This window comes from Chroicocephalus ridibundus, chromosome 3 (assembly GCF_963924245.1).
Source record: "Chroicocephalus ridibundus chromosome 3, bChrRid1.1, whole genome shotgun sequence".
NCBI lineage: Eukaryota > Metazoa > Chordata > Aves > Charadriiformes > Laridae > Chroicocephalus > Chroicocephalus ridibundus.
In genome coordinates, this window is record NC_086286.1 from 38409733 (window position 1) to 38422663 (window position 12931).

Genomic DNA, 12931 nt, shown 5'->3' on the forward strand with positions numbered 1-12931 from the left:
TTTGTTCAGAGGAGCAATATTGAATAACTGTTGTTTTTTAAGGGCTTTCTTTTTGGATCTGCTAAAAATGCATTTATTGCCAAATACCTGTGTCTGTATATACGATAGCTTATTGCTTGCCAGTTATATTCTTAGTGTATAGCCAAGTCCTTTTTTGGACTTTTTTTTTTTTCTGGCAAGCTTTACTTGTCTTGCATTATTACAGAACTTGTGTTGCCTTAGGTGAGTAAGTTAGGGCTCCTTTCTGTGCTGCTAGACACTTCTCTGTTTCTTTTATGTCTTGACTTCAGAGATGCCATGTCAGTGGTCCTTCAGATATTCAGGGACTACAGCTTGGCTGAGTCAGGCCCAGTGTTAATGAATGAGCCAGTAGGTATGGATCAACTCTCAAATACCAAACTGAGTTCACAGCAATATCAGTTAGAAAGGTACTTTTTAGCTTTTAAATTGTGTAACTTAATAGATGTGTAGTATTTCAGATTTGCACAAAGTATATTAGTGTGGATGCGACATTACTTGTTGCCTTTGTGGAATACATCTACCTTTGTTCTCATTTTGAATTGTCTGATCAGTGTTAAATGGACCGTTGCTCAAGAGCAGGTTGTTATGAAAAGTGGGTGAGGTGATTTGACATCTTCTGAAAATGCTAAACTAAATTTCTTCCTTTCCTTGTGCCCCTCGTACTTTCCAGATTAATTACAAGTTTGGCTTTTGTTTTTTTATTAGATAGCAAACAATAAGGATGCATTGAGAAAGACTTGGAACCCCAAATTCACATTAAGAAGTCACTTTGATGGAATAAGAGGTCTTGCTTTTCATCCGGTTGAACCAGTCTTAATAACAGCTTCAGAGGACCATACGTTAAAAATGTGGAATTTACAAAAAACAGCCCCAGCAAAAAAGTAAGATTTTTTTTTTCTTTGTTTCAAAAAACATTTTTACGCATAAAGGAAAAAAAAAATAATTGTAGATGCCACTTCACTGGATGGCCCTTGGAGTTCATGGAAATTGTTCATTGAATTTAAAAGCAGGAAAACAAGGTCTTAGAGAAGGATGGAGACTTTTAAAGAGTGCCAGAAGAAATCCATGTGTGTTTGTGAATGTGTTTTGTTTGTGAAAATGAAAACCATTCACTTTTTTATATTTTCCTTTTAGATAACACAGTAAATTAATTTACTAGTTAAAATATTTGGATGTGGCCTGTTAGTGTGCTTGCATGTGTATATAAATGTATAAAAATGCATTTTTATATATGCATATGTATGTATACACATATATGCATATACATGTGTACAGCCTTAAAATTTGACAGAGATGTTGCTAGGTTCCTTTGTACGTCATCTCATGTGTGTTGCTGGGGATTTGCAGAAATAAGAGCAAATTCTTAGCGGGGCTAATATTCTAAGGGAGTACATCATACCCTTTAGGAGGACTGGGCAAAGCATGCGGTCTTCCTTCAGTCTGTGACCAGCACCTGATTGGTAAAGTCCAGAGCAGCAATTTTTTAAGTCGTTTGTAACTGTGTTACGGCATTGGTATAAAAACAAGGTGTCATAAGCTCCTTTCCTCTGGTAGGGATTGGGAACACTTAATGATATATTCCATGTGATACTGATGGCCCTCCACTCTTTCCCCGCCATTGGTGTACCTCCCTACTGGTTTGATTGGTGTGTGAGAGTTGATGGGCTCTCTACCCTGAAGGTCTTTAAAAAAAAAAAAAAAACCAAAACCAAACCAACCAACCAAATCTTACCATATTTTGAAAGAATGTAAAGAATTTCTAGACATATGAAAAATCATGTTGGGAGAGGAAGTGGTGGGAGAAACAATTCAAAAGATGTAGCAGTGTTTTTAAGAATTTAGCAAGTCTGGCACAATTTTGTGAAGCAGTGTGTAAGATCATATACACATTAACATTTTCTTGTACTTCGTTTAGGAGCGCTTCTCTTGATGTAGAGCCAATATATACGTTCAGAGCACATAAGTGAGTATTTCCCAAGAAACATTGTCATATTTTGAGAAACACGTGATTTTTAAGAAGACACAGAATTTCTTTAAAAAGTAATTTCCACCTTGTCAGCTAGTGATTTCATGTGATGTTTTTAGTTCCCGTGTTATTTAAAATATCTGCATGTGTTTATATCCTTTCTGCATAATTATGTATGTCTGGAGCTAGGTACCCCGCAGTTTTAAAAAGAAAAAAATCTACAAATTATACAGTTCAAATTTGATTAGGTGTTCTGTTCATCATTGCAGCTCTTGCCTTTTTGTCAGATGCGTGCATCTGTAGAATGAAGCTGTTTGCAGTGAATTAAAATCTGCTGAATCAGTTTCATGAAAGAGCCTTAGATCTTTAAAAAAGGGAAAAAAGCTGTTTATGCAAAATAACAAAGCCTATAGTTTAAAAATGTGACACTTCTCATATATCCTGTCTATAATGATTAAATTGTTCTGATTGTAGTACCAAATACCATGGAGGTGTTTTTTTTGGTTGCAGTCTGTGCAGCCAGTGAATGGTATCTAACAGGGAAATTTTGAAGATTCCGTTGACACTGTTTTTCCCGTAATGGAAATGTTAATAGTCAATGTTTCTTGGGGGGGGTTCTTCCAGTGGACCAGTGCTCTGCGTGGTGATGAGCAGTAACGGTGAACAGTGTTACAGTGGGGGAACGGATGGCCTCATCCATGGCTGGAGTACAACCAATCCCAACATCGACCCCTATGACTCTTACGGTACGTTGCTGTCACACACACCAGTGAACTCACGCGTTTCGTGACATTAGCGTTATGTGGCTACAGTGGTACAATTTGTGGGTAATGCTTCTCTGAAAATTTAAAAGAGAAAATTGAATGTTGGGTTCAATTATTGCAAGTAAATTTTTGTTTTAATACTGATGCTGGTTGATGAGGAGATAAGATTTGTCCTTTTCTTAAAAAAGGCCTTGATCTCATCACAGTTTTGAGAAACAGCTAGGTTGAAAAAGTACAGGACTAAACCTGATACTTGGCAAGTACAGAAAATGTGTATTTTAATGTTATCTTTTCCACAAATGTCTGTGCGCTTGAGAGGAAAAAGAGGTTGTATAGTCTGAGACCAAAGCTGTTAATGTTGTCTGCAAACAGTTTAAAAGGCCCGGTTCAGTAAGATTTACCAGATGTGAATGGATGACAGCCTTGTGTCTGTGTTTTTTGAAACATTTTTCATTTCTCGTAGCTTCAGATGCAGCTTGCCAAAAAGCTGGCTTTTGGAAAAAAGGGACTGATGTGCCATTAATTAATGGTTGTTTGAGGGTGAATTTTAATACCAAAGTGTGTTTTGCCAACTTTGATGCTGTCCCTTCTGCTGAAACATTGCTTTGTTCCATTAGTTGTAAACTGGATGACTGAATGCCGCATATGCTGATTAAATTCAAGCATCTTCGTACGAGAATAATTGAGACTTCTGTATTGATGTGACGTGATTAGTCTTGGGTTGTTTTTTTTTTTTTATGGATTACTATCTTATTAAGGTTGGTCCATAAACACAGACCAAGATACAACTGTTGAACTTAATTCAAATTTTGTTTTGAAATATGGTTTGTTCTGTTTTGTTCACAGATCCTTCTGTTCTAAGAGGTGCTTTTGTAGGCCATACAGATGCAGTGTGGGGTCTGGTTTACAGTGGAGCACACCAGCGTTTGCTGTCCTGTTCAGCAGACGGTACTATACGTCTATGGAAAGCTACAGAAATTGCTCCAGCTCTCAATATATTTAATGATAATCAAGGTATAGAAAATTGCCCTACCCTAAAGTTCACAAGCATCACTGTTCAGACTACCATGGTTTTGGCTACCAAACAGAAATCTTTCTCATTTGCTTTGCTGTATTTTATATCTTTATGAATGTTTTTGGGAAGAGTAAATTTTGGGTCCTTTCTGCTTTGACACCAGCTGGATTAGATACCTACACGCAGGGGGACAGTCACATACATCTAAAAGCCAACTGCTGCAGATGAATCTTAGGTTTAGAGAGAGGTAATGGTATTCCTGCATATCTAGATCCATGGACATTAGGTTGCTTGACATTTGGTGTCTCCCTCTCTACCTCTTCCTCCTCCTCCTCCTGGCATCTGTTGCAACCGGGGTTGTTCTTTCACATAGCAGGTGATGAGCAGGACATTTGAGGAGAAAAATTCTACAGGATATTTCCTATACCCAAGCTCTGCTGATTTGGCCTTCTGTCCTGTAGTGTTCAGATAGCTACGCTGTAAGGAGATCAGATGTATATATACCATAGTAGGCAGGCTGGACGAAGTTTTAGAATATGAGTTTATAATGCGTTTATGTAACTTTCCACACTGCACATGGTGAGTTGTGGGGTTTTTTTAAGGTCTGAATTTGCCCAGGTTAATGATAATGGTTAATCATCTGTCATGTAAGTGGTTTTACCACTTCAGTTTCATGTCCTTTTACTTGATGCAATGGAGGTTTATTTGAGGTTTGCTCTTACAGTTAATAGGAAGGAAAAGGGGACAGGGAATTCCTACTTTCTTAATTTCAAAGTAGATTTCTGTCCAGCCTCTGTTCCAGATTCATCATCGTAGTAAAGAATGTTGATAAGCATATCAGAAAAATAGGATTAAAGTAGTTAATACTAGTTAATAGTGAATATTAGTAATAATTAATATTAAAATACAGGCCAATGTATTTAGATTGGCATAATGTAGATTTAAAAAATGTAACTAACTTCCTTTCATAATCATGGCCCTTTTGATATTAAAGTGCCTACTGGTTGCGGTTTTTTGTTTGTTTTTTTGTTTTCTTTACACCAACTAAATCTTCTGAAAATGTACTCTACATTGTTTTCTAGAAATGGGAATTCCTTCGTCAGTAGATCTTGTAAGCAGTGATCCAAGCCTCATGGTAGCATCATTTAACAGTGGACACACTAGCATTTTTAACATGGAGACACGGCAACGAATTCTTACCCTGGAGTCCAGTGTGGATACTAGTATGTATCAAAAAACCAACCAAACAAAAAACGGTTGTTTAAAATCATACTGTTGATAACCTTTTTGGTGTTTCCAACAATTAGACAGTGTCATAATAAATTATAGCATGAATTATGTTACAAGCTGTGTTTTGAGACGTAGTAGTGATTACTACTACAATGGACCTTGTGGGTATTTCAGTAGCAGAGAGTGCACATACTTTTCAAAGAAGGTAGAAGAAATAAGCCCACACTATCTGGATTACTCTTCAAGGAACAGTAACACAAGGAAAAGCATAGATTTCTTTAATACAGTCCAGTGATCTTTGCGGCTTCAAGATTTCCATTCTCTTGTCCGTCCAAAATTGCAAGATAGAGGTAATATCAGGAAAATCTGAAGTTGAATTTATTAAAAATTTGGGAGAGTGTGTGTGGATTCTTTTTTTTTATTTTTTCACAGCGGTATCCCTTTTCTAAATTTTATATACACTCTTGGCTCACTTCACTGGGGCTTGAGTTGAAGTTTTCACTGTAGAAGAAAAGCAAAGTTCCAGTGGAATAGTATTCACAAGGTCTCATACAATGCCATGGATCGTGGTAGTGGCCAATATCAGAAGTTTTGGAGGAAACTGCAAGGACCATACTATCAGCAAATGATTTTGCCCTGGCGTTAGGAAAGAGACCAGAATGACCTGAAGCATGAGGTTTCATATTCAGGCCAAAATGGTAAACTGATAACAATATAAATATTCAGTCTTTTTTAAAATTTTTCATAATTTTTTCCCTAAAAGCTTTATGTCGCCAAATTCTACCATTTAATTATATTTTTTTAAAGGGAGTAAGCCCTTCTTGTTGGCTTTGCTTGTCTGTTTTAAAATAGTTAAATGACTGACATTTTGTAAGAGGGAATGGAAAGTGCAATCTCCCTTCTTTATATTGTTCCTTACTGTGCAGGATTTCTTTTTTTTAACTGACATCTTTGTTCCTTTCTGAAAAAACTGTCCGAAATCAGTTATCTCTGTTCAGTGGAAGTTGCCTTTATTCTTTTTTTTTTTTTTCTTTATTTTCTGTTTTTTCACCACCTCCTCCTTGCTGTAGTTCAGCAATATTCCTTTAAGAAAACGAGACTGCGGTATGACAACCAGCGGTCCCTGTTTAGTATCTCGAGTTATATAACAGTACTACAAAGCCCACGTGTATTAAACAAATAAATAAATTATTTCTACAAGAACTAAGCAAGAGTAAAAGGAATCACCTGAAATGCCCTGCCACCACCACTCTACTTGGCATTTTAAAACTGTGAAGATAGCTGACTGTGATGCAGTCTCATGTGCTTTTAGTAGTTTTAGGGGAGAGTATTAACATGAATGCATTTGTGGTTTTTTCCTTAATTTACACTTACATAATTAAGTGTCCTGTGGATGGTGACACTACTTGAAGGTTCAGATTTTTATAGGAGTCTTTACCACCTTAGTAGCAAATGGTCCTATGGTAGTATTCCATTTTGTTTATTTCAGTAAGAATTTTGATTAGATGATGTGAGTGTTATTTGGCAGCAGTTTAACTAAATACAGTCAGCTCCCACATGAAAGAAGATAACTGTATTTTGATGTTCTGCGGAGGTTTTGTGGTAATCTATGTCTCTTAAGACCACTGTTGCACTAGTCTGTGCATCACAGCAATGACTGTATTCCTAATCAGAAAAACTCCTATGCTATTTGTGTGTTTGTGTATATATATATATATATATATATACACACACACATATATACACACACACACACATATATGATATTTCAAGATTCTTGAAGGCTAGGAAAATGGCTCTCCTATGAATAGTTTAGCATGATTTCCTTCAATAAGAGTTTTATTAAATAATAGGTGGGTTTTGCTCTGTGAGGGTATGGGATCTTGTTTGTTTGGAAACGTACTGCCCCGCAGTGTTAGTTTTCCTGTACTGTCTGTATGTTATGAAGAAAGTTTGGCTTGACAAGAGGAGGAATGTGTAGGTGGGGGAGTACAAAAAGGGTATTTTAACTCCGTTTTTGGCTTCACATTCTTGCATCATGCGCCCATCTAAAACCGTGGCCAAAAGTTGGACCTTATTTGTTTGTATTTGCACCCATACATGTGGTATATGCATGCCTCTGTGTGTGTGTAATTTGGAAAGTATTTTAGAGTAAACCACATTACATAAGGTACTAGCTGAGAGTTTCGTTATATAAGGATTATCTTGCAAATAGGATTGATTACATATTTATTTCTTACTAGCAATCTTTCAAAGAACTTAGCGATTTATATGTATTCATATGTGTGGGTTTTTCCTTAGCAGTCAGTTCCTCCTGTCAGATAAACAGAGTCATCAGCCATCCAACTCTTCCAATTAGTATCACTGCTCATGAAGACAGACACATCAAGTTTTACGACAACAATACAGGTACGTATCTTTTCAGCAGGTCCTAGTCATAGCAGCTGCATGACGTATAAATAGAATGTCATTATGTTTAATATGATTCACTGAAGTGCTGAGGGATGTCAAGAATTGGATATTGTCTGAAACTGAAATCGCTCATCACCAGTAGAGCCCAAAGATTGCCAGGCCACTTAAAACTTTATTGGCACAGCGATAAGGAGCCTGCATCATTCTCTGTCCGTTCTTTTAAAATGCCTTATGTATGGGGGTTATCAATATTTAACATAAAAGGAAGCTTTTTCAAAATCCTTATGTGCTTATGTTCATGTTTCTTCTGTTGTATTGTCTGTCTTATTTTGATCTGAGGACAGGAAGCTCTGGCCATCCTTTAGTGCTTCCAAGACCTCTGCCTGATGGCTTGGAGGTGGAAGTTTCTTTGTAGGCATCGTTCTAAATTTGCTCCACTGTATTTCTCCAAATCTCTCACTTCTGCAGAAACAGCTGGACAGCTTAGAATACTTTTTCTAATTTGTAGTGAGAGTTGCACTGAGATGTGCAATTTTCAAGTCTCTTTGGTTCTAAAGGACTTTTTGATAGAAATGATGGTATTAATCTGGTATTCTGACTGTGAATCTTGATAATCTTCAGTTTGTAACTTTTCTGCTTCCAGGTCACACTGTCTTAAAAGTTAAATTGAGATCTTTCAATATTCTTGTTGATTGTAAGTTTACTGCTCCCCAGATGTATGTTAAATAAGAAGAGGTGAAAGCTCAATGGAAGCTGAGGAAAAAGCTGAAAATAGCTGATTTGTTTGGTGATGTCGTTCTGTAATAAATAGTAGAGGAAACTGCTGCTCATTTTTTTCTGTTTTATTATCTTCTGCAACAAAACCCCACACATTTGACCCATGATCTTATTTTTAACATTATTACTGTAATTGTAATAAGCTGTGGTAGAACATAATGGCCTTAAGTTGTGCCAGGGGAGATTTAGATTAGATATTAAGAAAAATTTTTACACTGAAGGGGCTATCAAGCATTGGAACAGGCTGCTCAGGGAAGTGGTGGTATCGTCGTCCCTGGAGGTATTTAAAAGATGGGTAGACTTAGTGCGTAGCGCTATGGTGTAGTGATGGCTTTTGTCAGAGTTAGGTTGATGGTTGGACTCGATGATCTGAAGGGTCCCTTCCAACCTAGGCAATTCTATGATTAATTCTCTCTGAGTTGACTAAAATTATCCCATATTCTTATGTAGTTTGTATTCATTACTTATTAGTATACTCGGCCCCTGTCCTCATTCTCAGTCAAGATCTTATTCCTGAACTTGCTTAATTCAATTAAAGGGCAGATATTTAAAATGCACAGTGATTGCAGCTTCATGGTGGTTTTGCAGACATAAAACAAAGGTCTAACAAAGTTAGTGATACTGATACTGTGGCTCTGCTGAGGTTGTAAACATTAAAAGAATGACTTTTTTCATAATTTTAATGATTCAATCATGGGACAAGATCTTGTATTTATAATATGAGCTGTGGTAGAGTTTAAGCGGTGAATACAGATAACAAACTGAATTGCGGAAAATAACCTAAGTAAATTTTTTTCTTTCAAAGGAAAACTGATCCACTCCATGGTAGCTCACTTAGATGCAGTTACAAGTTTAGCTGTTGATCCTAATGGATTGTATTTGATGTCTGGCAGTAAGTACATTCAGATTTCATTTTCTTTTTCTCATAATGGTGGCAGACATGAGAATTATAAAGAAAACTGTTTCCCCTTTCTTTAGGTCATGACTGTTCGATTCGCTTGTGGAATCTTGAAAGCAAGACCTGTATCCAAGAGTTTACTGCTCATCGCAAAAAATTTGATGAGTCCATTCATGATGTGGCATTCCACCCCTCCAAATGTTATATTGCCAGTGCAGGAGCAGATGCCCTGGCTAAAGTGTTTGTATGACAGAGTGCTTCCCTTTCAACTCTAGCTTTGTATATATTTAACCAGCTGCACAAAAGAGAAGAGGAGGGCATGAGTCTTCTTATCCTGCCCTGTAATTCAGAGAATGTTTGTAAGTGTTTAGTTTTGCAGGGTGCTGTTTTCTAAATTGACATTTGTTCTGGTTTTTGTGAGCTCAGCTGGTGCTGAGAGCTTGGAAACTCTCAGTTTCAAATAGTTAAAAAACAAAAGAAGTGCTTTTATTTCAGAGGGTATGAATTTTCGTCCAGGCAGGCCTTGGGTGAAACTAGGTCTATGTATTCTCTATTAATAAAATGGAGTACTGGAAAGAAGGGGTCTAATTGCATCAGGGAGTAGGAAAAGAGGGAAACTTCCTAGGATGCTTCTCATTGAGGAATCTTAATGTACTTAAAATTAAATCACCTGGAAAAAGTGTCAGTTCACATGCTCATTACTGTGTCATGTGAGAGGCACTTTGTCATCCCTTTGGTATTAATAAAGTAGATCTTATTCAGAGAGCAGTAGCAGATAGTTAATCTCAGCCACCTGGCTGCTAGCCTAAGAGAAATGCAATTAAAGGAAAGCAAATTACTAACATAAATTAAAATGCAGTAAAGTTTTTGTTACATCTTCTGTGTTATACAGTAAATATTTAGTTTGCAAAAAAATTTATATAATTTTTTTTAAAGACTGTATTAGCGTGTGGCTAGAAGCTGAGCCTTTAGTCTAGTCCCGATTAACAACAGACTGAAGCAGTCTGTATATACTGTAGTAGCAGATTTAACTTATTCAGATTTATAATGCTGTTTATTCTTGGAGATCTGGCACAAGAAATTATCACAAAGCTTTCCAAAGAAGCTGTCCTACAATTTAACTGTCAAACATTCATCTCTGTTTTCTGTTCCTGCTAAAAAGGGTATCATTCTGGGCATTAAGGATAACAGCGAAATATTTCTTTTGAAGATTAAACCTATACCTGATGCTTTGTATGAGCCCTACTACTGCAATAGGTGGGAACTGTACAAAGTTCCATCAACTTGAGAGATTCTGCTACTTCTAGAGGTATTTCCCAGCTTCATCATTTGTGGAACTTTTTAACTTGTCCACTTCACTGGGCGTATCATGCCACTGATTAGGTTATCTGAAGAATGAGTACTTGTAATTACTCAACAGATGTGCTTTGTTTATGTATTCAAAGCTTCTCTGAATGACAAATAACTTTTAATCCGATCTTTTAGTCTTCGTATTCCTTTTTAAAGGAAGGTGGGTGGATTCTTTTCTATTATGTGTCATCATCAGAGGTATTACTGCTCATAAGCCTGAAGCTGGTGTTTTCCTCTAATGGGAACAGAAGGCAGAATTTCTGCTGGAGATGATTTCTGGTGCTGATGTGAGTAGGAAAGAACCCAATGCAACTCTCCACATACCAGCCTGAGGTTAAGACTGGAAACTGATAAATAAATCTTTACCTTTAAACTGACACTTCTTAAAAAGGAATCTTTGAAAGATACCAACATAGGATTTGACTCTGTTGTTTTTAGAGTGGCATTTGGGGATGGGACCACATTTAAAGCTGATCTGACAGTTGAAATCGACTATATTATTTAGAATGAAAGGTTGACCTGTGCTGTTTGAGCCTGTGACACATTGTATTTACTGCTAAAATATCCTGGAATACCTTTTATTGCTCAGAATATTCAGATATGTCACTTCATGATATTGATATGCAATATATTTCCATAGATAAGATTAGAACATTTACCATGAAACAGATGACTACAATAGTAATTCAGATTATTTAGTTTTTATAAAGTGTTTTGGTTATGATGGAAAGGGGGAAACTTGGCTGCAAAACTGAGCATTCAACTTTGTGAGAGTTCTGTGTATTTGACTCATTCTTTCAGTGTCGTTATTTTATTTCTTTTTGAAGAGGAAATTACAAAGATTTATTTGAAAAATTCTAAAAGTTATGTATATTATATATGTGTATATATATTGTAAACATGTATTAAATGTCTCTAGTAAGGGAAGACTCCATGGGTGCATTTTAATGTTTTAGTATTAAGAGTTCTCTTGAGTTTGTGTATACAAAGGATAATGGTGTGAGTATGAAATGAATGTTGTGCTTTTGCTTACACAATACAATATGTAGTTACAGTTGTTTAAATTGCTGTACATAAAACTAATAGGCCGGCATGCTTGTTTTTAAAGACTGTCATTCTGATTACAATTGGAATGTAAGAAGTGGCTGTTCAAATGTGAATTGAAAGATGCTTCCTTCTCACTGTTGAGCTCTTGCTCAAATGGAAAAGTGATTTTTTTTTTTTTTTTTTTTTTTTTTTAAAAGCTGGCAATAGCTAGAGGATGAGGTGCCTTTAAAAAAACAAAACAAAACAAATGTAGCCTTACAAAGAGGTTGTGGAGTATATATATTTTTGTGCTGGTCTTCATAATAGATGTCAATGTCTTTTTACTGTACTTGCTCACATACTTGTAGGACTGCAGGGTATTGTGCATGAGCCTGTCAGATCTTCTGAACATCATCGTAGGAGTTAGGGATGAAAAAATTATTTAGGTTATCTAGTCCATCTGCTTGCTAGAGCAGGGTTGTAGACTTGTGCATTTTAATATTGTCTTGGCCAGTGAGGTTTTATGTATGTTCTAAACAATTAGGATTCCATTTGAAGATTGTTTCAATGATTACGTCTCACTGACAGGAGGATTTACATGATGTTTAGTAGTTCTTTTTTGTAACTTCATGCCAGTATTCTAAGCCATGTTTTGTGCCATTTTACATATTCTCATTGTCTTTGTAATTTGGACCCTGCACGCGCGCACTGGTTCTAGCTGTGTATTTCCATTTCTTTCCACTTTCTTCAAGCTATTTTTTTAGTCTGCTCTTTTTACACAACTTTTTCTTGTTTTCAGCTTTTTAGCTCAGTTCTCCATATCTGGGCGCCCACAACACCATTCCACTTGCATGATTTGTCGGACTTAGTCTGAAGGTCATCTGTTAAGTGTGGGTTTTGTTTGTTTGTGTCTTTCCTCTGTAACATGATGCTTTTGTGTAGGAAGACCAAACTTTTGGTCTTCTGGCTACTATCTTACAAATCCAGATCTTATTTCGGACAACTGTTTTAAAAAACTCTGAGCATTGTTGCTTCTCATGTTTCTTCTTCATGTTATATTATTATGATTCTTTGCAGCTAGATACTTAATTCCTGTTTCATGATTATCTGGGGCTCTATAAGCTTTGAACTTCTGATCTCTGAGGGCACTAACTTATTTTTATTTTTTCCCTTTTATGTACAGTTCTTCCTGGTTCAACGTTATTGGTAACTTTCATGAATGTGATACATATAATCTATTGAAGATGTAAAAAAAACCCTGGACCTAAGTCTTATTCTTGCAAAAAAGAATTCTTGTGGCATTTTACCATTACTATTTTTCCCATATCTAATTTACATGGTACATTTTTTAATAGTTAACTCATATAATTTTTTGTGTATGTTAGCCTGTGCTACTGACTTTGGTTTCACTAACTAATTTCAGGGGAGAATTTTCAGTCCTGTACATTGAAAATTGGTCTGCTAGATTTAAA

General features: G+C 36.2%; 1 protein-coding gene across 5 annotated transcripts in view; it reads left to right on the top strand.

The window, feature by feature from the left end:
* The window catches only part of STRN (striatin), a 66436-nt gene extending 54770 nt beyond the window's left edge, over nt 1-11666 (top strand). For 3 of the 5 annotated variants that reach the window (XM_063328839.1, XM_063328841.1, XM_063328843.1), the window contains 8 exons: nt 727-902; nt 1937-1984; nt 2612-2733; nt 3598-3765; nt 4849-4989; nt 7298-7405; nt 8991-9077; nt 9164-11666. In XM_063328839.1, coding sequence (XP_063184909.1) covers nt 727-902; nt 1937-1984; nt 2612-2733; nt 3598-3765; nt 4849-4989; nt 7298-7405; nt 8991-9077; nt 9164-9333 — 1020 coding nt within the window. In that variant the 3' untranslated portion in view covers nt 9334-11666. The remainder of the gene's footprint in view (nt 1-726; nt 903-1936; nt 1985-2611; nt 2734-3597; nt 3766-4848; nt 4990-7297; nt 7406-8990; nt 9078-9163) is intronic. The other 2 variants (XR_010070287.1, XM_063328840.1) reach the window with 2 other exon arrangements.
* Nucleotides 11667-12931: the final 1265 nt, after the last annotated feature.